Below are 24,890 nucleotides of genomic sequence, written 5' to 3'. Positions count from 1 at the left end.
AATTTTATAATCTCGAGTTTGGCCCTAAAGGCATGAAATCAAGAAAACCTAATAATCAAAATTCAGAGTTAAAACTAAATAACAGGGGAGCCTAGGTGGCCTAGTGGATAAAGCACCAGCCTTGGAGTCAGGAGTACCTGGGTTCAAATCCAGTCTCAGACACTTAATAACTACCTAGCTGTGTGGCCTTGGGCAAGCCACTTAACCCCATTTGCCTTGCAAAAAACCTAAAAAAAAAAAACAAACCCCAAAAAACTAAATAACAAATTATTTGGTTTTCAAATGTGTATAAAAAGAAAAACCAATATAGATTTTGATCACCACATTCTCTTTTCTTTTTGAACATCCTATGAGTATGAATTATTTTAAAAATGACTTAACACTTCCTGCCATGTAAATGACAAGTTTCTATATAAAAGGAAAGACAATCATCACATTCATTAAAAGGTTTTAATAAAGCATAATGGAAAATACATAGTATGGTCTCAAACATTTTATCATCTTAAATTTACATAACTGCTGAGCAAGAAAATAAAGCATGATTAACAATGGCTCATGGGAATGCCAAACTCAAGGCATGATGTGTTATACTTGATTTTAAGTTATTAAAATTCCTTTTCTAATAAACATTATCAAAACTAAAAACAAAAACCTTAATTGTATATAAAGTAATAAACTTTTACAAAAATGAGTCTTTGAGAATGTGCCGAAGTTAAGTTACATACATTACAGATGACAGATAAACAAACGCAAAGCAAAATGCAAACAGAAATGTTGATCACGTCCACCATCTTCTTCCTTGGATTTAGACACTCATCACACATTGTATGAACTGTGGAGTGGGAAAAAAAGTCAAGAGTTACAATGTGCCCCAGAATAGATAATTTATGTAGTTCTATAATTTCATTATGAAAATTTTTTTTAAATTTCTATTAAAAAATTTCAAGTTGAAAATGAGAAATTAATGCAAATAAGACTGTTGTCTAAAATGTACTTGAACAATAGCAAAGGCCCATGAACTAACTAAAGCAAAATAAAAAAGGCCTATCTCAGATTAAAATCTTCACAATTTTACAGTCATATAAAAGACTACTTTATTTTTTTCTTATTGGGTATTATTTAAGACTACAGAAATCTTATTGGAAAAAGTACTGCATATTACAATAATCAGATTTTGTATTTATACTGGTCATCAGTCATTTAGGGTCTTCTAAGACTGTAAGGAAGAAGAGCCTTTTAAACATAATTATATTTTTAAGTTTGTTTTTAATGATCTTAACACTGGTTTGGCAAAATAATGCAGTACAACCATAATGGAGAACTATCCCCATTAATATGCATAATTCTTGAACCTGTTCCTCTGAAAGTATGCTAATGTCTTCATTAGCATGCTTAATTCCTGAATCTTAATATTTCCATTACCGTACTCCATGTTTATCCAGAAGGAATAGTTATTTACACACTGGCAGGAGCCCTATTATAATTGATATTGGGAGTCTCTCAATTAAAAAAAAGTTATTTTTGTAGTTCCTACATAGGAAATTGTTTTTTTTTTTTACTGTTTCTGCATAGGAAAAATGTTAAACTGCCACCACTATTTTCTTTCTATTTATTTATTTAAGGTAATGTGATTAAGTGGCTTGCCCTAGGTCACACAGCCAGGTAATTATTAAATGTCTGAGGTCGCATTTGAACTCATGTCCTCCTGACTCCAGGGCCAGTGCTGTCCCTGCCACCACTGTTTACAACAGAGAGAGGCCTAAGGGAGTTAAATGATTTGCCCAAAGCTACCCCTGATAAGTAAATATCAGATCTTCGATTTCTACCCAGATCTGCTGATTTACCCACTCCCATTCCTTATGTTAGTTTCTTGAGGGCTACTGTTAGAGAAGTCCCTTACAAATCTTATGACGCTTTTGAAATGGGAGCTACTGCCAGCATCTAAGACTTCAAATCCAGAACCTGGGATCTCTCAAGAATCATACTGGCAGTGTTTGAAGGTGGTGGCAGGTAGATGGAGCTCATTTATACTGGTGATGTCCTACAAACAAGGGCTACTCTTTAAGAGAAAAGGGTACCAACTCTTATGGATCATTCAAACCTTGATTTCAGCACCAGGTTAAGAATTTCAAGAGTGGAGTGGACTTCAAAAGTGAGTCTGTTAAAAAGTTCAGTCCACACAGGTACCCACCCTTATCCCCCCATCAAAATCCGTTTACTAAAACTTACATCATCATATGGGAAATTCACAACACCTTGTTGAGCTGTATCTCTTCTTCGAAAACTGTCTGAAAAAACAACAGAGAAAGCAAATATGCTGTATTTTCTCAGGACATTCACATGATTTTTTTTAGATTCTCAGGAAAATCCAAATAATATGGGCTTAAATTTAATAAGTTATGGAAAAAAATTGTCATTTCAAGATAAACAAAGCAATAAAAGAAATTTATAGCAGGGAAAGGATGACTTTCAGGCAGATATTTCAGAAAGTCTTGGACCAAGTAATAAGGCAGTATGAATACTTCAAACAATTGCAATTCTTATTAAAATGAAACAATTTTAGAGTTTTTCTAAAATTTCTATTATTTGCAAATTTGGTCCCAACCCAAATAATAATAGCTTCCAAAAAACTTCAAAGAAACAAAGAGTGGATGAGCATTATCTGCATACTGCTTACAAGAAACCAAACACTGGCAAACAACAAAGGCTAGCAATGATATCCTGCTCCAAGGTTTGGGATACATTTATTAATATTGTTTCATTTCTTCTTCTTCATAACCACCCTCGTTTTACAGAAGAGGAAACTGAGATGTTATCTGTCTGAGATTATACAAATACTCTTCTCAGGGAGGAAGATGTGAACCTAAGCCTTCTGGATTCCAAGTCTACGACTCTATCCACTGGGTCACAAAGATCAAGATGAAGAATTTAGGAAGGAATTCAAAGACCCTAAAAATGAATATTAATTTAGCAGTAAATAAATGGATCTGTGACCTCTACTACCAATACCAAGAATGGCTCTCAAATAACTCTACAATTCATTTCAACTGTAGAAGAAAAATTCTCTCACAGGTGTTCAAGTAGTATCTGCTGATTTGGAACTACACCCAAAAAGCAACAAAAATGTGCCTACCCTTTGATCCAGCAATACCACTACAGGGTCTATACCCTGAAGAGATGATGAAAAAGGATAAAAACATTACTTGTACAAAAATATTTATAGCAGCCCTGTTTGTGGTGGCAAAGAATTGGAAATCAAGTAAATGTCCTTCAATTGGGGAATGGCTTAGCAAACTCTGGTATATGTATGTCATGGAACACTGTTGTTCTATTAGAAATCAGGAGGGTGGGAATTCAGGGAAACCTGGAGGAATTTCCACAGAACCAGAAAAACACTGTACACCCTAACAGCAAAATGGGGGTGATGATCAACCTTGACAGACTTGCTCATTCCATCATTGCAACAACCAGGGACAATTTGGGACTATCTGTGATGGAGAATACCATCTGTATCCAGAAAAAGAACTGTGGAGTTTGAACAAAGACCAAGGACTATTTATTACCTTTAATTTAGGGGGAAAAAACTGATATCTTATTGCCTGATCTTGCTATCTCTTATACTTTATTTTTCTTCCTTAAGAATATGATTTCACTCTCATCACATTCAATTTGGATCAATGTACAGGATGGAAACAATGTAAGACTGACAAATTGCCTTCTGTGGGGGGTGCGGGTAGGAAAGGAAGATTAGGGAAAAATTGTAAAACTCAAAATAAATAAAATCTTTAAAATGAAAAAAAAGTGTCTGCTGAATGAAATTTATCCTCCAACTTCATGGAAACTGGAGTCATGGAATGGAAGAAAGGAAATAACTGATGTCATATAAAAATATATATGTGGAAGGAAGGACAGAAGAAATAAGGAGAATGAGATATGAAAGTATCTTCCTTCTAAAAATCCCTGAAATAACTTGGCAATTAATGCTTTCCAAGGGATCTAATTGGTTTGCATTCTGTAACAAATCATTGGCATCCTCCTGTGACTTGACAAAATAAAACAACTGTTGCATGCTGACTTTGCTTGCTCTATTTGGGGGGAAGGAGGAGGCAATGAAATTTAGTTAAAATTTGCATAATGGTAAGTAAACTATCTGCCAAAAGATTTATTCTGTCATTTTGAGAACAAACAAAAAGAGGGGAATAAAAAAGTGGGAGGTGGGCGGGAGGAGGGAAAAACAAATATATGCTTTAATATTACTATGGCCCATCATTTTTTTTCTTTTGCAAGGCAATGGGGTTAAGTGACTTGCCCAAGGCCACAAAGCTAGGTAATTATTAAGTGTCTGAAGTCAGATTTGAACTCAGGTCCTCCAGGGCCAGTGCTCTATCCACTGTGCCACCTAGCTCCCCCAATATTGCCCATCATTAACAGCACTGTTTAATAGGCATTCCAGGTGGAAAAATCCAAACTCTAAATGGAAAGAGCATTATCACAAAAATTAAGTTTGCTAGTGGTTACCAGTAATATCACTTTCTAGAACATACCAGTGAGAGCTCTGAGTTTTACACAACAAGCAATGTAGTCATCAAAAGTTATCTTTCCATTGGTGCTGTATCTTTTTGCAATTGAAGTCACGGCTTGGGGGCTCAATCTAAATCCTAAATGGGAGAAAAAGAAAAGTAGAAAAAAAATTATCAACTGAAACAGATGAAAGTCTATTAGGAAAAGAGGAGACACTTTCAACTATTCCTTTGCTGAGATGTGGGGAGAAAGGGTCCACTGGTATTGTCAGATTTTTTTTTTGATAGATTCATCAGTTTTGCTTACTTTTTGCCTTTTAAAAAGATGTTTGAAAAAAATTATAAGGGACAGTTCTCTTTTGTTATGCAATGTACAATAAATTGTACTTGTAAATTCAATCTTCATAGAAAAGAAGGATACGATTATTATATATATATTAATATCTTTAAATGTATTCTTAAGAGTCTCAAACTTTTTTATATTTTTTTAAATTTAAGGCAAGGGGGCTAAGTGACTTGCCCAAGGTCACACAGCTAGGTAATTATTAAGTGTCTGAGGTCACATTTGAACTCAGGTCCTCCTGACTCCAGGGTCAGGAGTCTATCCACTGTGCCACCCAGCAGCTGCTCTCAAATTATTTTGAAGAATAATTACCTAGCCGTGTGGCCTTGGGCAAGTCACTTAGCCCCCTTGCCTTGAAAAAGAAAATTATTTTGAAGAAAACACTTCAAACAAAATCTGTGAACCAAAATCTGATTTCATTTACCATCTTCATATTAATTTCAGAAACATCTAGGAAAAGAGTAACATCTATTTTTTGATCTGGGTAAACTATGACTTCTAGAAATTAGAAAATTGTCTCAATATGACCACTTACCCATAGTCCCCAAAGCTTTCTGCAGCTCTTGAGGGTCCACTGTCCCACTTCGGTCACTGTCAAAGCTAATGAAGTGTTGTCTCCAGCCATTCAACACGGCCCAAAGCTCCTTAAATTCACTAAAACCCATGGTGCCAGACATATCCCTCTGAATGACAATTAAGGAATATGACCGATTTATTTCCTAAATAAATGCTATAAACCACCAAAGGAAAGATCTAGAAGTGAGGAAAATGTCATCAATTAATGGGTAGGGATAAGGGAACTCCATACTAAACCATAATTATGGTCTAAGTGAGGGATTTCTATATATTTATTGATGCTAGACAAAATTTTGTGTTATTTCCAATTTTTTATAAACCATATCATCTTACATATAAGGTGTGACCAATAAAATCAAGAGTATCATTCTTATCAGTGAGGCACAGAAATTGGTCTTGGTGAGAGAAACGCACTCACTAAAGTACTAACAGGGATGTACGAGATAAATGACTCACTAAACAATCTTGGCCCAATGTCTCTAATTACCTAAGCCATTCCCCAAAGTGAGATCTAAACCAGGACGGAGGCTGAGCAAAGTCATCTCAAGAAAAAGTTCATCTCTCACTTGTCTTTAGCAGGCAGGTGGTCTGCCCCTTGGGAGTCTGAGCCTAATTTGGAGGAGACTGACTTTTCCCACCTGGGACCATTCCCTCAAGACTATTTACTAAATTTGCATATGAAGCAGATAACAGACACACACACACAGACACACAGGTATATGAAGAGTGAGAGGGGAAGATATTGAGGGTGGATTAGGCCAGGATAAGGGATTACCTTTCTAAAGCTCCAGAGATGCCCTGTGGCCCTTCTCTTAGAAGGCTGTCTTTCCTAAAAAATGTTCAATGTTCCTATTCTGCAAATTACTACAAACTGGACCATTTAAGGGAGTCGGGATCATCAGAGTGTGGGTCTCAGGAATCTAACAGGAACCCTTATTCTCTATGGGAATGGCTTTGGAAATCTGCCAACCTTCACTTATAGGAAACATTTTTTTTAAGGTCAGGTTGACCATTAAGGATCCTGGTATTACAACTATAAAGAATTTCTGAGGCGGCCAAGTGGTGTAGTGGATAAAGCACCGGCCTTGGAGTCAGGAGTACCTGGGTTCAAATCCGGTCACAGACACTTAATAATTACCTAGCTGTGTGGCCTTGGGCAAGCCACTTAACCCCATTTGCCTTGCAAAAAAAAAAAAAAGAATTTCTTCAGAATTATGAGGTCTATGTAGTTTAGTTTTATCTCATGCCTACTTTAGATCCTATGTACTAATGAGAATTTGATTTGTTATCTCTGGCCCGATACTCTCAAAACTAACTCTGGATTGGTATTTCACAAATGATGGTAATCCTTCTGTCTGTCTCAGTTTCTAGTCTACCATGCATATCCTAGGGTAGTCACAGGACTAGTTACAAAGACAAAAGGAAAATGGTCTGACTATGAGATGATTCAGGTTCTTTACAGCCCCCAAATCCCTCAATTTCAGTCATACATCTGATAGTTCTTTTTCTTGTTCACTTCAGAAGGTATTTTTTTATGGAGGAAAGGGATCAGTACATGGGTGTGTTACTCAAGTCTCATTTATAATATATAAATGATCATGCTTGATAATCAGAGAGTTTGAGAGTTGCAAGTCTTATCAAGTGCAAAAGTCTTACCAGTTTAACCTATACCTGAACAGGAATCCTCTTGAACTCTCCTGACAAGTATTGCTCCAGTCTCCAACTTAAGCTCTTCACTGATAGGGAAACCCCCACTTTCCAAGTTTTCCATTTTTTTGAATGGCTGAATTTTTTTCTTTTCACTGAACTAAAATCATTCTCTCTTGTAACTCCGCCCTCTCGAGGCAAGTCAAACAAACCTGATCTATCTTTCACATATGCCTTTGAAGTCAGCTATCTCGTCCACCAAAGCCTTCTTTTTTCTCAAAATAAAAACCTGCAGTTCCCTCAGCCTATCCTCATGTGGTATGGTTTACAGTCCCCTTACTATCCCAATTTTCCTATAGTTTATCAATAGCCTTCCTTAAATATGGTACATAAGACTGAACTAATAATACTCTAGATATGTCTTACTAGGACAGGATGAAGTAGAATATCAACTCCTTTTTTTCTGGACAGTGTAACTCTCTTTATGCAGTCTAAAGTCACATTTACTTTTTTTGACTACTATGCCAAAAAATTGACTCCTTCTGAGATTACAACCCACAAAAATTCCTATATCTTTTCACATGGAATAATATCTAGCCATGTCCTTCCCACTGTGTTCTTGAGCAGTTTGTTTTTTCATAGGAATAGGATGTTACTTTTACCCTTATCACATAGCTGACTGCAATTTCTTTTGGATCCTAATTCCACCATCCAGCATGTTAGCTATTCTTCCCAGTTTTGTGTTATTTGCAAATTTAACACAAGTTCAACATTTTGCTCTTCATAAAGTTACTAATTTAAATGAGGAAAATCACAGTCAAACATAAAACCTTAATCTATTGGAGACCTCTTTCCATATTGACATTAATTCACTCTGAATTTCTTATTCTTCAGATCTATAGTTCTGAATCCACTTAATAATATTATTCCAGGAGATACAAACATATTGATGTACACATAATATAATTATGTGGATCTTTAAATCTTACAAAATATATAGCATGATTCAGCATAATATACAAGCAAACATATCTTCTACTGGCTGAATAACATTTGTTATGACATTTGTCCACACACATAATGGATTATTTTTTAAACGAATATAACTCTGGTGGTAAATAAAGGAAATTCATTTGAAGGCATTAATGAATTTTTGGGAACTGTCATTATTTATCTTCTCAAATAGATACCACTAGTAAAATTTATGATTAGGTTTAAGAAATTTTTTTCATTAAAACAGGTCCTCAAAAATTATTTGCTGAAATCCAGATATTCTATATTTGTTACTGCCCAGATCTATGCAGTCTAATAACCTTAACATAAAAGGTAAGCAGAGCAGCTAGTTTTATTTACCATTTCCTTGATTATCTTGATAATAACTTACTGATTAATGTTTTTGGTCTATCCTTCCCAGTTCAAAGACCCTGAGAGAGCAGAAGCATTCTCTGTTGTCAATGTTCCAAACATATTAAATACTCATCTCCACCTAAAATACTTCAAGGACAGAGAACTTGCTTCCTCCGTTTTTGGACACATTTGTTAGTAAGCTTCTCCTTATAATGATCTAAAAATCTCTTTCCCTACCATTTCAACCCCTTGGTCGCATGGTTCGACCTAGTTTTAAGAACAAGTCTAATCTCTCTTCCACAAGACAACTTGAAAATATTTATAAACAGTATCATGTCTTTTCTTTTCCAGGCTACTTCTACCAACTCTCAAGCCCTGCCACTTCTGGCTATCTTCCACTTTGTGGACTGGTCTTCTAAAATGAATCTCTCAGAACTGGACAAAACAGCCCAGCGAAAGAATGAGGATGGCAAAACACAGGACTTTCACTTTTGTAGTTCAAGATCCAATCTAGGACCCTAGACTTTTCTCAAATTAAGATCTTCAATGGTTGTCTTTCTGTCCTCAGATATCTACTCATTCTTTTAAGATTTGGAGGTCAAAAAAGATTTTTATAAATTTTAATAAAATAAAAATTTTTTTTATCTGTAGTCAATATAACCCTTGTGAGTTTGAGCAACTAAATGCATAGTCACTACTGTGCCAAAAAATTGATTGTTTTCTTCCCTTCTTTCCAACAAATGACTTGGAGATACAACAGAGTACTGTCACTGTTCAAATCATCTTAACTTTTACAACCTCAAGAAAAATGATACTTTGTTGGTAAATCTGAACTACATATAATTCTATCTTTTTGTGATGCTGTTTTTCATTCAAAACCAAAATATAGAGGGACAGCTAGGTGGCACAGTGGATAGAGCACTGGCCCTGGAGTCAGGATTACCTGAGTTCAAATGCAGCCTCAGACACTTAATAATTACCTAGCTTTGTGACCTTGGACAAGCCACTTAACCCCATTGCCTTGCAAAAAAACAAAACCCAAAAGACAAATAAGCTTCTTTTATTCCCTCAATTACATAAACATTTGGCAGCCTACTTTGATAAAAGAGTTAATGTCTTTACATATAATGATATTTTGTATAGCACCAAACATAATTTACCTTTGAAATAAATGTGTTCATTAGTCTAGGAAAATATCACAGTCTAAATTATAATATAAATTTCAGCATTAAAAGGATACATCCAACATTGAGACCATAAGTCTGCAAGTCTCCAGGTTGAAAGCTGTCAAAGCAAAGAGGGTATATATATTCAATCTAGAAATACCAATACAGATTCCAATTACACTGGATACAATCAAATTATTCACACATTTATTAAGTACCTAAACCACTGCAAGGCATAGCAAGAAGCTGAGAACTATTTCTGTTTGGAATCTATTTAATAACAATATAGAGCTACATCATTTTTCAAGATCCTTGGAGGGTAAAAAAAAAAACCATCCTCCTTTATGTGAATTTTATAGATAACTTAGGCAATTCCCCTCTTGAAGAGAGAAAAGCTTTTACCATTTATTGGACACCTTTCTAAAATGTACTATCTACTTACCTTCCTGTCTTCTGTAGTCTTGGGACCTCCAGGCATCAGAACCTTCTTCATTAATATAGCACGGAGCGCTCAAGTGACCGACTTACCCAAGATCACCAGCTTTCAGGGTCTAGCTCTGAACTGAGAGCTTCTTAACTTTTATAAGCCTTCCCCCTCCCTCACATCCTGACCCATTTTGCCATGCTGCTCCTTTATTAAAAACTAGATATACTGATGATAATTAAATCTTCTGTTAACTCAGAGTCATCATTAAAATACCAATTATTGCATTCTTGGGGGACTTTAGGCCATCAGAAACTATTGATTTGTGGAAGACAAATCCCTTACCCCAAGATTAAAGAACAGAGATTTGTTACTAGGTACTATATCATTGTGGGGATCTTTTTAGTTTTGTTGTCTCCTCTCTCTCAATGTCAAACTGACCACCTGGTCTCCCCCCCCCCCCATCCCTCCTCAGCTACTTATCTCTTCAGTTGTCTTGTGGATCAGTGAGTGAGATAACTAGGCCTGTTGGAATATCTATTAGGGACAATACATATCTGAGACACCAAGATCTTTTCTACCAAAATACAAGGATTCTGGTCCCTGGGCTTTCTAAAAGTTGCTGTTATTGCTCAGAGGTCTGGTCTTTCCACTCATTTCCTGGGGAAAGGCAGGGAGCAGGAGGGCCCAGGTAACTACTTGAAGTTCTCTTTCTTCTCTGGATCTAGATGCTTTCATTCACAAACTGGGATGAGCCTGAGTAGAGAAGCTGACTTCCTCCCAGTGCACAGCAGTGATCTGGAGGCTGGAGAGGGGGCAGTCTGGAGGAGGGATGCATTGCTCGGCCCCGCTCAGTCAGGCCAAGGTCAGCACATACAGAACCAAGACAATTGGTGGCTTAAATAGAAAAAATGAACTGCTTCTAAATATATGCCCAGGAGCTTAATATGGAAGGAAAGGTTATTATATATATTATTTATAATATAAATACAATATATATATATAATATGATATATATTTACATTACTAATAATAATATCTTGTGAACTGGTAAAGATGTACTTGGCCCAGAAAATTCATCAAGACATATCAAAAGCTGAACTTTCCCCTATTTCCCAGTAATATTTGAGCCAAGTCCTTACTATTTATCAAATGAATAACAGCAAGTATAAAATAATAGCAAATTATGGGATTCTTCTTAGAAAACAGGTTTTCTATTTTGGAAAAAAATTCTCTGTTAATGGCTCATCTACCACTCTCCTCAGCAGAGGGTTTCTTTCAGTCCAATTGATATTGCTCTTAGTCACAGAAAAGGAAAAAGGAACAGCATCTTTAAAAGGTTTTGGGGGGGCTTGTTATTGTTTTAACAGATTTCATCCTGCTTTTTAAGCACGTAGGCTTTCCACTATCAGACCCCAACTCTCCAAACCCTGGCATTTCCCTTTCACAAGCCACATCTGTAAACTAACAACTTTCAAAATGTGGAAGCCTGAATACTGGAAAGTGCTATATCTTCCTAATTTTGCAGATGAGGAAACTCATGCCCTGAAAGTTGAGCTACTTGGCTGTGACTACAGACATAAAAAGTATAGCCAGGATATGAACCTCCTGACCAAGGTTTCTGAAAGAAAGCCTTTCTGAAAATATAGCCCCGTGTAGGAAGGAAGCTGAAAGGCTAGTCAAAGTTCAAAGAAGAGGAAAATGGGCAAGGATGGATTTTAAAAATAGATAATCTTAGGTCCAAGTTTATAGTTATTAAATTATTGGGCAACATCTTGATCTTAGTAAATTCATTGAGCAAGGGAGCTCCTTTCTGCTGTTCTCCCTATTGATGTGCCTCCTTGAGCTGCCATGCTGTGGACAGAAGAAGGTACGACCATGAGGAGGTGGGAGAGCAGCAGGTGAGTCACTCCACTCTGCTAAGGGCACCATCCCTATATAATTCAAATTCCCTTTAAGTATCACTGTTGCAAGGGAAATACAGGCCAGGATGCTTCAGACAGGCCATGTTTTCTTCCTTACTTCCTATGTTTGGCTGGTTTCAATCAGATGATAGGGCGCTGCCATGGAATAGCAGAACAATATTTTGGTCTTTATAACCACCAAAGAAGCATCTGACTCAGGACAGAGGTCTAAAGGAATTCAGAAAGGAAATATTTCTAGATCAGGGTTTCTTAATCATTTTTCTGTTTAGATGGAAGCCTGTGGACCTCTTTTAGGAAGAATTTTTAAAACTGAAATAAAATAAAATGCCCAGGAGTACCGAGAAACTAATTATATTGAAATAAAGATGTATTTTTTCCCCATTCAAGTTAATAGGCTCCTACATGGGCTGCATGAATTGTACATTAAGAACATCTGAAAAAAAAAAAAAGATCTGACCTAGATGTCTTTCATGTCATGAGTACAACATTCTCAATAATATATTAACGAAAAACAGTAAAAACACACACTTTCATTCAATCTATAATGTCCCTGCTTGCACTTGTCCTCTTAAATGAGTCTAACAGCAGAAAAGACATGTGATTTCTGTATCACAAAATGCAATGTTATTTCAAATGGGAATAATCTAGGAAAAACCTTCCTGGACGAATGGTTATCGTGGTGTGGCCTCCCAATCCACACCAACATCATAAAGGTACGAGGTAGGCTGGCCTCCACCCTCCTGGAGCACATGATAATCTGAGGGGATACATGATAACCTGAGGAAGGACACTATGAAAACGGATGGGAGCATCAGGTGTCCTCTAAGTGGGACCTGGGAGCAAGTCGGGGGATCCAGGGCCCAAGGTGGGGAGGGCTGGGTCAGGAGAGAAGGCAGGGATTCTGAGCATCAGGAGGACGACTTCTGTTTGGGAGAGGAGGGAGTATGGAGCTCAGGGATCTCCCAACTTCCCTGTTCAAAGCCTGTTGCAATCATCTGGGCAAGAGGTGATGAAGGTCTGATCTGAGTGCGGAGAAGGGGACCCATGAGAAATGTGCGGTGGGGGGCTAGGGTTAGTGAAGACTTATTTTCCACTTGTGTGAAAAAACAAAATGGTGCAGGAAGATTTATGGCTCCTTTTGTTGGATAACCACTCCTACATGTATGCATTCAACTAGCAATTATTCCTGAGCAAAGAAATGACCATCATGAAAATGTGGCACGGCCAGACAGACTCTGGGAACACTGAAAACTACCTCTTAAGCTTTTTCTCACTCTCAAGTCCAAGATTTTTCTTTAGTTCTTTCTGAGCCAAGTCTAGAGAGTGTCACGATGAAAAGGGTGATGGCAGGATCACATTATTTAAAGCTGGAATGGATCTGAGGTCACCTAATCCACCCATTCATTTTACAGATAAGGAAATGGAGTCCCAGAGAGGTCACTGTCCAAAGGCACAAAGTCATCATGCAGAGAAGTGGAATCTATATACAAGTCTAGGACTCTAAACCCAGTACCCTTTGACAAGAACATGAAAGAGCAAAGCTTAATAAACGCCATTTTCCATAGTCCCATACCTTCATTTTAAAAATTAAAAAATATTAAGAGCTGAAAGGTGATATTGCCATGCTAGTGACCAACTGCCCAAATGCAACATCCTACAGTGTTCTGAGCTGCTTGGCAAGTCAGGCAACCTGAGACACACAACTGCATCCAATTCACCAAGTGCAGTAAAGAGACCTACAGGAGGCATGGAAGTCATTTATAGAAAACTAAGGATTCAAATGAAATTTTAAATGTCAGTGACAAGTGGCAAATCTGAGCCAAAGCCCTCAGCATTATGTGTTGTTTTACGCATGGCCAATACTCAGGACAGTCCAGTACAAAGACTCTCAGTTCAACTTACGTTTGTAGCCTCCAGCAATGCCCGACTGGGTCAGACATCTCTGCAATTCATCAGCATCTATCTGCCCATCCTTTTGGAAAAAATAAAGAGGAAAGAGGATCATAATAATTTCCTTTTCTAGTTCTGGCTTAACTTTCAGTGAAGAACATGTTTCCATGTTCTGTCCCATCGAGGAATGGACAGCAGTGATCTCCATCCCACTCGCTGGACCAGTTGAGAGCCTGGTCAGCACAAAGCCCTCCTCCCTCTCCCAGGAATTGTCAGACAGGAAGCCAAGCAAGTTTCAAAGAATTCCATGAGCTTCCGATACAACAGACCGATGAAGACTGAGAAGAAAAGCTCCTGGAGGGATGGTGGAAAGAACCCAGGAATTTGAGGTCAAAAGAACTGGGGGTTCATCTCAGCATGGCTACTGAGGAGCCAAGTAGCTTGGGGTACACCAGTTTCTCTGAGTAAAATGAACAAGTTGGACTGGATCCCCAAACTCATTCCCAAATCTCACATACCATGATATGGAGACTAAGAAGTCATTAGGAACCTTAAAGAAACTGTTAAAGGATTATCTGCATGTTGTATTGTGCCTACAGAGGACTTTAAACCCCAATTTCTACATTTTGAATTAAATGATTTGGACAAAAGGGTAGATCACTTTAAAAAAACAATTATTTTTTGAGAGCTATATTACAGTATTACTTTTTTTAGTGTGTAATTTAATTGGAAACTATTTTTATCCTGAAAACGAAGCATTATATGAACTTTTCAATAACAATACCAGGTCAATAATATTCCGATTAATCTTAATTAAATATTACACACACAAGGCTACTTAAATCTTCAAAGTTAAGCCAATATTCAATTTTAGAATATTTAAATATAATTATTTATGTTGATATAAAATGATTATTATATTATGAATGATATTTACAACTAAACCTTAGTATTTCAAGTTCCTACCTGGATTCAAGTCCTGCCTCTAACCTTACTATCTCTCTGAGCTTCAGTTTCTTCATCTTGGAGAGTGAAAAGTCTGAACCAGATAGCCTCTGAGGTCATTATGCTCCAAAAGAAAGATCCTATGACCTCTGAATAATTTCCAATTAATTCTTTCATGTGATTTGGCATTAACATTTTCAGGCATATAAGCTTTTGTTCTAATCAAATACCTCTTAGTGACATTTGATATACATTGAAATAAGTTCATTCCTGCCTCATTCATTAATGCTTTCACTGCAGTTGCTGGTAAAAGCTGCCAAAGTCAAGTGTTTTTGACATAAATTATTTATACAGATGATCAGAAATCTCTTTACCTCTCATCCTGCTCTTCAGAAAAAAGACCAAGTGATCTTAGCAAATAGAGTGCTTCCTCCAAGCAGAGGCAAAACAGCTCAATTACCTTTTGCCATGAAATCATTTCTGTTAATAACTTAAGAGTTAACTGCCAAATGCTTGGTTGCTTACCTGTTCACTACTAGATAAAGACAAATAAACAAGAGTTGCACATAAAAACATTCTTACTGTTTCTTCAACCTCACTCACATTTAAAAATCTTCACAACCTAAAGGTCTCAAAGGCAGATGGATAAAAGACTAGTCCTATGACTAGGTTCAAGAAGTTAAAAGTGAAGAGCCAAGGTGGCTGAAAGGTAAGCGGGCTGGAGTTACAGGGCTGGATAACAGGCCATCTAAAAATACTTCTGTTTTAAGTTTACCTGAGCTTGAGGTTTCACAGATCCTTATCACTGGTGGATTAAGTAGATGCTCAATGGAGTGCTCTTCCTTCTTGCAAGTCTATTTTCCACCCCATATCTCAGATGCTATTTTAAATGTTTCACCTAGACATCTCCCTACATAATTAGCACAATGTGTTATTTCTATGATAGGATAAAAAGCAAACAAGCAAAAACCAAGCCCTAAAAAGTCATAGGCAGGAGAGCCTAATCCCCTTGATGTGGCCAAGTCATCACAGCATCATATTCCTTGAGCATCTGGGTGGAGCAGTGGACAGAGCACCAGCCCTTGAGTCAGAAGGACAGGAATTCAACTCTGGCCTCAGAACACTTGCCACTTATTAGCTGGGTGACCTTGAGCAAGTCACTTAACCCTGACTGGTCCCCACCCAGGGCCATCTCCAGTCTGGCCACTGGATCAAGATGGCTCTGGAGGAGAAAGTGAGGTTGGTGACTTTTAGTACAGCCCCCTCCCCCACTCAAATCCAATTTATGTGCTTGGCATGGCATCACCACCCTAATGTCATGGTTTTCTTCAAGAAAAAAGGACAAATATTATTTTCATATTTCTTAATAGACTACCACCTCAAAATGAGTTATTTTTAACCCTTGGGACTCTCACTATCTCTGTACTCGGGTCTTGGATCAATAGACACAGTGGGGCAGCTAGAAGCCAAAGGCTGAAAGGGCCCTAGAGTTCATTTAGGCAGTAAGGTGGTGGAGAGAGAAGCCTGGGTCAGTCCCCATTTGGGGATTTCTTGGCAGATATTGGAGTGGTTTGCCATTTCCTTGTCTGGTTTGTTTTACAGATGAGGAAACTGAAGAAAACAGGGTTAAGTGACTTGCCCAAAGTCACACAGTAATGTCTGTGGCCAGATTTAAACTTAGGAACAGTGTGCCACCTAGCAAGGCCAGGATGACCTGAGTTCAAATCCAGCTTCAAACTCTTCCTAGCTGTCTTGGGTCAATAGACTTAGTGGGGCAAACCACTTCCCCTTTGTCTGACTCAACCCCTTCCTCTATCAAATAGGGATTACAACAGCACCAGCTTCCTAGGGGGTTGATGTGAGGCTCCAATGAGCTAATGTGTATCAGGGTCTGGTTCATAGCAGGTAATCAAGAAACGCTGATTCCTTCCCTCATCTAACTCCCCTCAAAGTGATCATCTAAACTCTACTTGAGCCTCTCCAAAGAGGTGATGAGAAATGTGTTAAGCACATTCCAATTTGGGGTGCTGGGTTGGGGGCCTTTCCTTACAACCTTGAATCAAACTCTGCAGCCTCCTCCTTTCTGCCAGACATTACACTTCTGTCCTCAGAGTCAGCACAGAAGAATCACTCCTCCTTCCCACAACCTTAGACCTTGAGAACATCTGGAAGGTCGCTTCAAGCCTCACTTGGCTGGGTAACCTCTGCCCTTGGTTCTTCCTCTGTTCACCCTCCTTTGAGAGTCATCGTGTCCCTCCTAAAACAAACCCAACACAAGTCTGCAGCCGGCTGACCAGAGCAGAACACACAGGAGCCACGCAGTGCCTTCCATTAAGAAAGTCAGATCATAGTGCTGGCTCACTGTACACTCGGGGGTCTCTTCTACAGATCTCCATCATCCTGTAATTCAATGAACCCAAGTGGAAATTTTCCCATTATTCTTATTAAATTTCATCTGATTAGGTTAGGCTCAATATGTTAGTCTGCTGAAATTTTTCTAAATCTAGATGATGTCATTTAGTGAGACAGCTATCCCTTACTTGTTTACTAGTAGACTCAGAAAAGCCTGAGACTGAATTATGCCTCCAGTCTTCTAAGCTCTGGGCAAGTCAACTAACTTCTCAGTTTCAGTGTTTCCAGCTGTAAAATGGGAATAATAAAAGCCCCTACTTCAGCCACCTCAGGATTATTTAGGTTAAGTCTATAAAATGCCCACAAACATACCCTTCCCTCCAACAGCTAACTAAGTGGTGCTGCAGAGACCCAGTGCACACACAGGTGTGTGGAGTCGCAGGGCCTCTTAATGACATTTTACTTCTGTTCTCCCATGACTGCTGCTCTGCTGTAGCAGGGGATGACCAACCTGCAGTCCAGAGACTTGGGCTCTGCTCTCAGTCTGGATGTGCCCTGGATGGTTAAGCTTGGCAGGCAGCCCAGGTGGAGGAAGCTCCCATCCCTCACCATGGACACCATAGCCTCCTCCTTATCCTTTGGACAAAATCATCCAAAGTACTTCCAAATGAGGTCCTAAGGAACAGGAAGATTTTGCATTTTGCCCTAGAAGCAATAGAGCCTAAAAAAACTGTGAGTAGTTTTGTGCCACATTCACTTCTTTTTTTAGGAATTTCATTGTGGCTGCACTGCAGAGAAAGGACTGGAGAGACAGAGCAGAGGGATGCCAATTAGGGAAGACCCAACCGAGACTCCCCATTTTGTTCCCCCTCAGCCCCCCACGATGTTTTCTTTGCAACCACTTTGTAAGGCTCTTTTAGGTATAGTTATTTCTACATCATCTCCTCCATTGGCAATGTGAGACTAGAGTTTTGCCTCTTTTTATACCTAGAAAGTGCTTAATGTTTTTAATTAACTGCTGAGAGCAGAGGTCAGAAGTGGGAGTTTATAGGTGATCCAAGGCTAAGACTGGCTGGATGAGAATGGGGGGAGGGAGAGTGTGAAAGAACAAGTCTGAGACTGCAAACCAATGGAGAGGATGATGGGCCCACCACAGACACGGCAGGCTGGAGCAGAGATGGATCTAGGGGAAAATAGGAGATCTACTTTGTACAAGTTGACTTTGGAATACATCCAGATCAGGCAAGATGATTAAAGTGATAAAAATGTTGAATGGAACAAGGTCAAAAACACATGGCCCTGCAACAAACCAAACAGAAGCCAAGTCCTTCTCTATTCTTTGGGAACAGTCACTTTTGAACTCACTGTTCCTATTGTGTTTTTTCTAGGACTCTTGCTCAAATTCCTATCTACAGCATTTTCTTGGAAGTTGGTCTGGAAGAATGAAATTTATTTCTGGCCACAGTGACACATGCAGAATAGATACTGAACCTATGATTCCACCTGCTACATGGACCACCCAAGAGAAGAACTCCCTTTGACTGAAATTTGTCATCATAGAGCCCTGAGAAGTTAGTGACTTGCCCAGGGTCACAAAGCCAATAGATGGCGGGGAGCAGGACTGGAATCCTAGTCTTCCTGGCCTGAATGAGACAGCTCTATCCACTCTAGTACAGTAACCCATAAAATTAGAGGGAAAAAAATTTATTCACATCCACACACGTAAATAAAAAAAAATAATGCTGTATAAAAACACACCCACACTTCCTGGAAAGTCCTTGGAGAAAAGAAGGCTAGGATATTTATGATAAAATAGAAGAAAATAGTAAGGGCATAGACTTTGTAGTTGGATGAACTGTATTCAAATTCCACTTATCTTGTGGTTGTGTAACTCATGATCCCCTCTAGAATAAACTTTAAATCCGTTGTCTTATGTACAAGAATGGGAAAAGGAGGGAAGGGCTTCCAATATACGCTAAAATAAAGCCAAGACAAACTCCACAAGTAGGAGTGACAGGAATCTGCTCCTGATTTTCTCTTAAAACTACATACTGGGGGTGACTAGGCGGCACAGTGGATAGAGCACTGGCCCTGAAGTCAGACACACCTAGCTGTGTGACCCTTGGGCAAGCCGCTTAACCCCACTGCCTTGCAAAAACCTGAAAAAAAAGAAAAAAACCCCTACATACTTGCTAATCTTTCAAATTAACTTTCAGTTTTTCAAGTCATGTGCCCAGTTGAGAAATCTTAAACGCAGTTAGGGGATGGGTTTTTGTTTCCAGCCACAGCCATGAGCTCAGTTTTGACCTGAGCCAAAAAAAAAAAAAATGAACAACAAGTTTCTTCCAATTTCTGAGAATGGAAAATACTTGGATCTTTCAATTTATTTTTCTGGGGTTTTTTTTGGGGGGGCATAGAGAAGCTCATGGGTTTAAAAATAAATATACATACGTCAATTGATCCATGCTGAGATATATAAATATATACATTTGTATATTAATATGTATATATTAATCAATCCATTTTAAGATTATATACAAACATATATTAATCCATTTTAAGACATATAAACATATATATTAATCAATTCATTTTTAAGATATATATAAATCGATCCATTTTAAGACATACATGTATACATATATGTGTATATATACACATATGTGTGTGTGTATATATATATATATATATATATATATATATATATATACATATATGTATATATATAAATCGAACCATTTCAGGAGAAAGAAGCTGTGCCACAGAAAGAAGCCCCGAAGTCGGCGGGGCCCGGAGGTCAGGCCCCAGGCCTCTGGGCCCGGCCCGGGGGCACTCGCCGGCGCCCACCTGCTCGTTCCGCCCCGGGGGAGAAGCTCCCGCGCGCCGAGCCACAGGTGCCCGCCGGGGCGGGGCTCTGGGCGTCGGGGCGGCCCGGCCGCGGGGACTCACCTGGCCGGCGACGGCCGCGAAGTACCCGTACAGCGGGTCCTGGGTCTGTCCGGGGAAGGCCGGGCCTCCGGGGGCGCCGCCGTACTGCGAAGCACCAAACACACGCGCGTCAGCCGGGCCGCGGCCCCGGCCCCGACCCCGACCCCGACCCCCGACCCCCGACCTCTGCCCCTACTCCGGGGGGGGGCGCCCGAGTCTTCTCCCAGCGGGCTCCGGGGCCCGGACTCCCGTCCCGCACTCACCCCGCCTTGGAAGTAGCCTCCTGCGCCCGCGCCAGGGTGCCCCGGGTAGGCCATGGCCGCGACCGTGACCGGAGCCTCGTCCCGGAACCGCCGCCGCCTCCAGCCCCGGCCCCGGCCCCGCCCCCTCCGGCCCCGCCCTCGGGACGTACCACTGCGAGCCTCCCCGTGGGGGCCGGCGCCCCGAGCCTCTGCGTAACTCCGGCGGCTGGAGGCCCGCCCCCGCCCGCGCGGTGCGCTCGGCCTCCCCTCTCCTTCCAACAGAATGGTACGTCCCGGGCCGCTCCCCCTCCCCCTGGTTCCTTTCTGCCCTCTTTAATGTTGTTTAAGGAAAAAAGCCGGCGAACACCCCCAACCTCGGAAGCGCGGCCGGGCCGCCCCTCCCCCCGGAGCCCCGCCCCCGCGCCCACGTGACACCCCGCCTGCCCCAGGCCCCGGAGGCCCCGCCCGGTGAGAGTGGGGAGCGGGGTGGGGGGCGGGGGCCGCGCCTTGCCCGAGGGGCGCCCCGGGGGGCTGCCCCACCCGTGCCCAGGGGTGCCCACCGGAGGGACCTGTGGGAAGGAGGCCGGAAGCGGGGGCTTGTCCTGGAAGGCCGGGCAGGATGGGCCTGGCCCCCCGGGGCCGCGCACAAACCTCCAGGACCAGCCCGGGGGCCCGTTTCCTAACTTGTGCCTTTGAAGCTGGCTCCGAAATCACCGCAACAATAATAATAATAATAATAATAATAATAATAATAATAATCCGAAGGTTATTTCGAGTTACATTATTATTATTATTATTATTATTATTATTATTATTATTATTATTTAACTCGAAATAACCTTCGGACTCTCCTTGCTGGAAACCTCAAGCGCTTTAGAAACAAGATTTTAACTTGTTTCGATTTTAACCTGAATTATTTGGGTAGAAAATAGCGGCCTAGACTCACTGTTTCGTTGGCCTTCCATTAAAAAAAAAAAAGATTTCTGTGGCACCTTTTACTTCTAGCAAGCTGTGGAGCTGGTTTGGATCTGACATTGTTGCAAATTTTTCTTCCTTACATTTTTTTACTTTTTTATGTTTTTTTTTGCAAGGTAATTATTAAATGTCTGAGGTCACATTTGAACTCAGGTCCTCCTGACTCCAGGGCCGGTGCCCTAGCCGCCCCTCTCCCTTACATTTTGATAGAAAAATGTACTCGGCCTTTTCTGTGTGACTTTTCCCTCCCTGCCCTCTTTGGGGAGTTCCAGAGTTCACACCTAGGTTTTTACTGGGTGCTCATAAAGTTAGAAATAAGGAATAAACCTCTGACTTTATTAGCACAGAATGAGTAACTTCTTTTTTGATTCAGGTCAACACCCCTGCAATGTGTAGTCTTAGAGATTTCCTCATAGCACTAAGTGGTTAAGTAATTTGCCCAGGTTCACACAATATCTTGAATTTCATTCTTCTTGGGCTTCAAAATCATCTTTCCACCTGACCATATTGCTTCTCTGCACGTTTTTGGGGGAGACACGAACCTCTAAAACCTAGTGAGTTCTGTATTGAAAATCAATAAAAACTCCTCAACCTTTATGTTTTATTAAGAAAATGGTTGCTTTTTTAATTCCCTGAATAATTATAATCCCAGATGGAGTACCCCTTTTTTTGTCTTACCCATCCTTTAGTCATGGAATGGGCCACCCTCTTCCCCCCTCTCCCATCCATGTCCCTTGGTTGCAGGTTTTTGATTTCTTTAAGTCCACCTCTCTCTATGTCATCCTGCAAAGTGAACTCAGCCACCTCCAATTTCTCATAGCAACTATCTGCCTCTCTCTTTGGACTTGGAAAACTTGGTGATTACAAGAAATATTGGCCAAGCTACTCCCCTTAAAGAAGGAGCCTATCAGTGAGGGTGTTGATGGTAAGCCTAGAATCATAGCGTAGAAACTTAATTATTCACTTAAAAAATCCAGTATTGAGTTTTTCATTTTTAATAACAAATACCCTTGTCTTAGTATAATGGTGGTTTAAGAAGGTATAAATATAAATAAGTATAAATTTAACTTCTGTTTGAAATAAACTCCCTGTTCATTTTCCTATTCATTACCAAATTTGACAAAATAACTTTAAATTCTTGGCTATACCTATTATTTTTCACTTCTTGTTACAGTTCACAAATTACTGAATCATTGAAACGAATTCAACAAGCGTTTATTTTAGTTTTTAGTTTAGCACTTGTTTTAGTTCTAGGGGCTATAAAGACAAAAAAAAATGGTTTAATTCTTGCCCTCTGAGAGTTTACATTCTTCTAACATTCAGGTAATTTAAAAGAGAATATCAAGTCTATTATACCAAGCCAGAACATCCCCTCCCTCGGAAATGAAGCACCATTCTAACTGAACAGCTTAACAGTTATTACTTCACAGTTCTGACAGAGAGGTATTTAACTCTTCTCTCAGGAAGTGCGACCAGGTGCCAATAGAAATTTCCTCTTGCATTCTTTGTGGCTTCCTTCTGGGAGTGGTTTGGTTTAGACCTTTCCTTTTTACAGGAACCCAGACTTCAAAATACAAAGTGTTGCTACATGTCAATTTATTATTTCACTTACTCATTTTGAGATTCTCAATAAAGAAAGAAACCTAAGAACTCTAAATGGGAATTAGGGAAATTTCTCATCCTAACAGCTAAAGGGCTGTTGTGGTATTCTGTGGGTGTTTGACAAAGCTTGGTGCCTGCCTTATCTCTGCTTTGGTGTTTGTCATGATAACTTTTCAGATTATAGACAAGAAAGAGGAAAGCAGATAGAGTCTTGGTTCAATTCCCACATAGACTGAATGAGTGACAGGTAAATCAGGTAAGCCTTCAGTTTCACCCTCTAAGACTATAATTTGCCAACAAAAAACAACAAAATGATAAGAATAAGTTTATGTGAAATGAAATGACTTGTTCAGGATCACACAGTCAGTATGTGTCAGAGGCTGGATTTAAACCTAAGACCATGAATCCATCCTCCATGTCCCAAGCAGCAGGTGTTGGTAAGTAGCATGAACCAGTCTATCTAGCATGAACAAAATCAGAGGCTTGGTAATTCCCTAATCAACCAGGACAGTACGTTTGCAACAAATCTGTAGCTCTCTCGTGAGATCACATTACATAGTACATAAAATGTAATTATTTCTGCTATTAATTTCAGGATATGATAGGTTGTGTAAAGCAGCTATTAGAATTCTTAAGTTATATGAAAAAACAGAAATTCTCTGTTTGGCTTTTTACTGTTCCTTTCATCATTCTACCAGGATAAGATAAGAAGCTTTACAAAACACTTGAGTGTCCCAAGTATAAAAAGAAACCACTCTCCCACCCCTTCCCATAAGCAAGGCAAAAACAAATAAATAAATAAGCAAATAAATAAATTAGAGAATTATTTGAGATTGCTTAGAATTGGACATAGAAAATTAGAACAGAAAAGTGAGATCCAATGCCGAGAGGAGAAAATATTGTAGATTTTTCTGAAAACTCAGAAGTCTACCAGTTGAGACTTATTAATTAGTTTCTATCCCATCTCTCTTCAGGATTGCCTTTGCTGTTTTCCCCTAGTTCTCATTTTAATTAAGTACTCTCTTAATTTTCCTTCAGTTTAGCTTTTCTCAGTGAGAGAAGTAGAATTAATTACTTGAGGCTCCTATTTCATCATTCGATCAAAAATAACTTTGCAAAAGGGATTGGCCTATAGAATTTTGAATCTATAAGATAAAAGGAAAAGACAAGGCCTAACACAGGGGTTTCTTGAAAAAAAAAAACAGTTTAAAGTCTTGTACCTACCTGCTTATTGGAGTTCAACATATTGGGCCCTGCAGCGATCCCTGAAGAAATGCTCTTTCTAAAGTTTGGGAGAGAATTTAGAAAACCAGATTGATCATAAAGACTTCTTGATCTCTGGGCAATAAGTAATGAATGATAAAACTTCAGCCCTTAAGTTTTCTGTGGTTGGTGGAATGTGTTTATTTTGCAGAGACTCACCTTAACCACCATCACCACCCTGGGCCAGTGGTAAGCAGCTAAGGTGAGTCAGAGGCACATAACCCCTCCCAACCTCTCTACAGGTGAACCTTGGACCAAGCCACAGAAGTGGGGATTGCATTTCAGGGAACCATGGGGATGCTTCTTCCAAGGGCAGCTCCCTACTATGCTCCAGAAAAGGAGGGAGTATCTAACTTCAGGCAACATTAGTAAAATGTGACAAGCACACTAGGTGCTAGTTCACCCTGAGGTTGCTTCTTCAGGAAAATAGAAAAATTGCCCAATCTTCATATAAGTGCTGGGTAGGAAGGGATCTCAGAGGTTATATAGTTCAGTCTGTTTAGAAAAGGAAACCACAAATTAACACCATCTAAGTTGTATTTTTTTTTTTTTGGTTAAATGTTTCTTGATTATATTTTAATCTGTTTTAGGCTGTATTTGGTATGAGGAAGAGACCCTTGAGTTCGTTCATATCTAGGCAGAAATTCATTTTTTCAATTTTTTTTTGGACCAGTGGTACCCCACCCTCTGGAAATAGAATACTTTGGTATCCTAGACAGGCCATTTCACAAGTGGAGAGGTCTCA

The 24,890-nt window shown here is 39.6% G+C and overlaps 1 protein-coding gene across 3 annotated transcripts; it reads right to left on the bottom strand.

The window, feature by feature from the left end:
* Positions 1-436: 436 nt before the first annotated feature.
* Positions 437-24,142, bottom strand: SRI (sorcin). 3 transcript variants are annotated; one of them, XM_074192872.1, is made up of 8 exons: positions 24,107-24,142; positions 20,085-20,168; positions 13,851-13,920; positions 9,674-9,717; positions 5,399-5,546; positions 4,545-4,658; positions 2,230-2,288; positions 437-832 (listed from the first exon to the last, which is right to left on the bottom strand). In XM_074192872.1, exons 1-8 carry the CDS (start codon positions 24,125-24,127, stop codon positions 806-808), a joined length of 567 nt encoding a protein of 188 aa, XP_074048973.1. In that variant the 5' UTR covers positions 24,128-24,142; the 3' UTR covers positions 437-805. The 3 variants fall into 3 exon arrangements, with proteins under 3 accessions (XP_074048973.1, XP_074048972.1, XP_074048974.1); XM_074192871.1 differs by lacking the exon at positions 24,107-24,142 and adding an exon at positions 20,327-20,437; XM_074192873.1 differs by lacking the exons at positions 20,085-20,168; positions 24,107-24,142 and adding an exon at positions 20,327-20,435.
* Between the last annotated feature and the right edge of the window lie 748 nt (positions 24,143-24,890).

This window comes from Macrotis lagotis, chromosome 7, assembly GCF_037893015.1.
Source record: "Macrotis lagotis isolate mMagLag1 chromosome 7, bilby.v1.9.chrom.fasta, whole genome shotgun sequence".
Taxonomy (NCBI): domain Eukaryota; kingdom Metazoa; phylum Chordata; class Mammalia; order Peramelemorphia; family Peramelidae; genus Macrotis; species Macrotis lagotis.
Note: the sequence above shows the minus strand (reverse complement) of the source record. Positions and strands in the feature narration are given on the sequence as shown.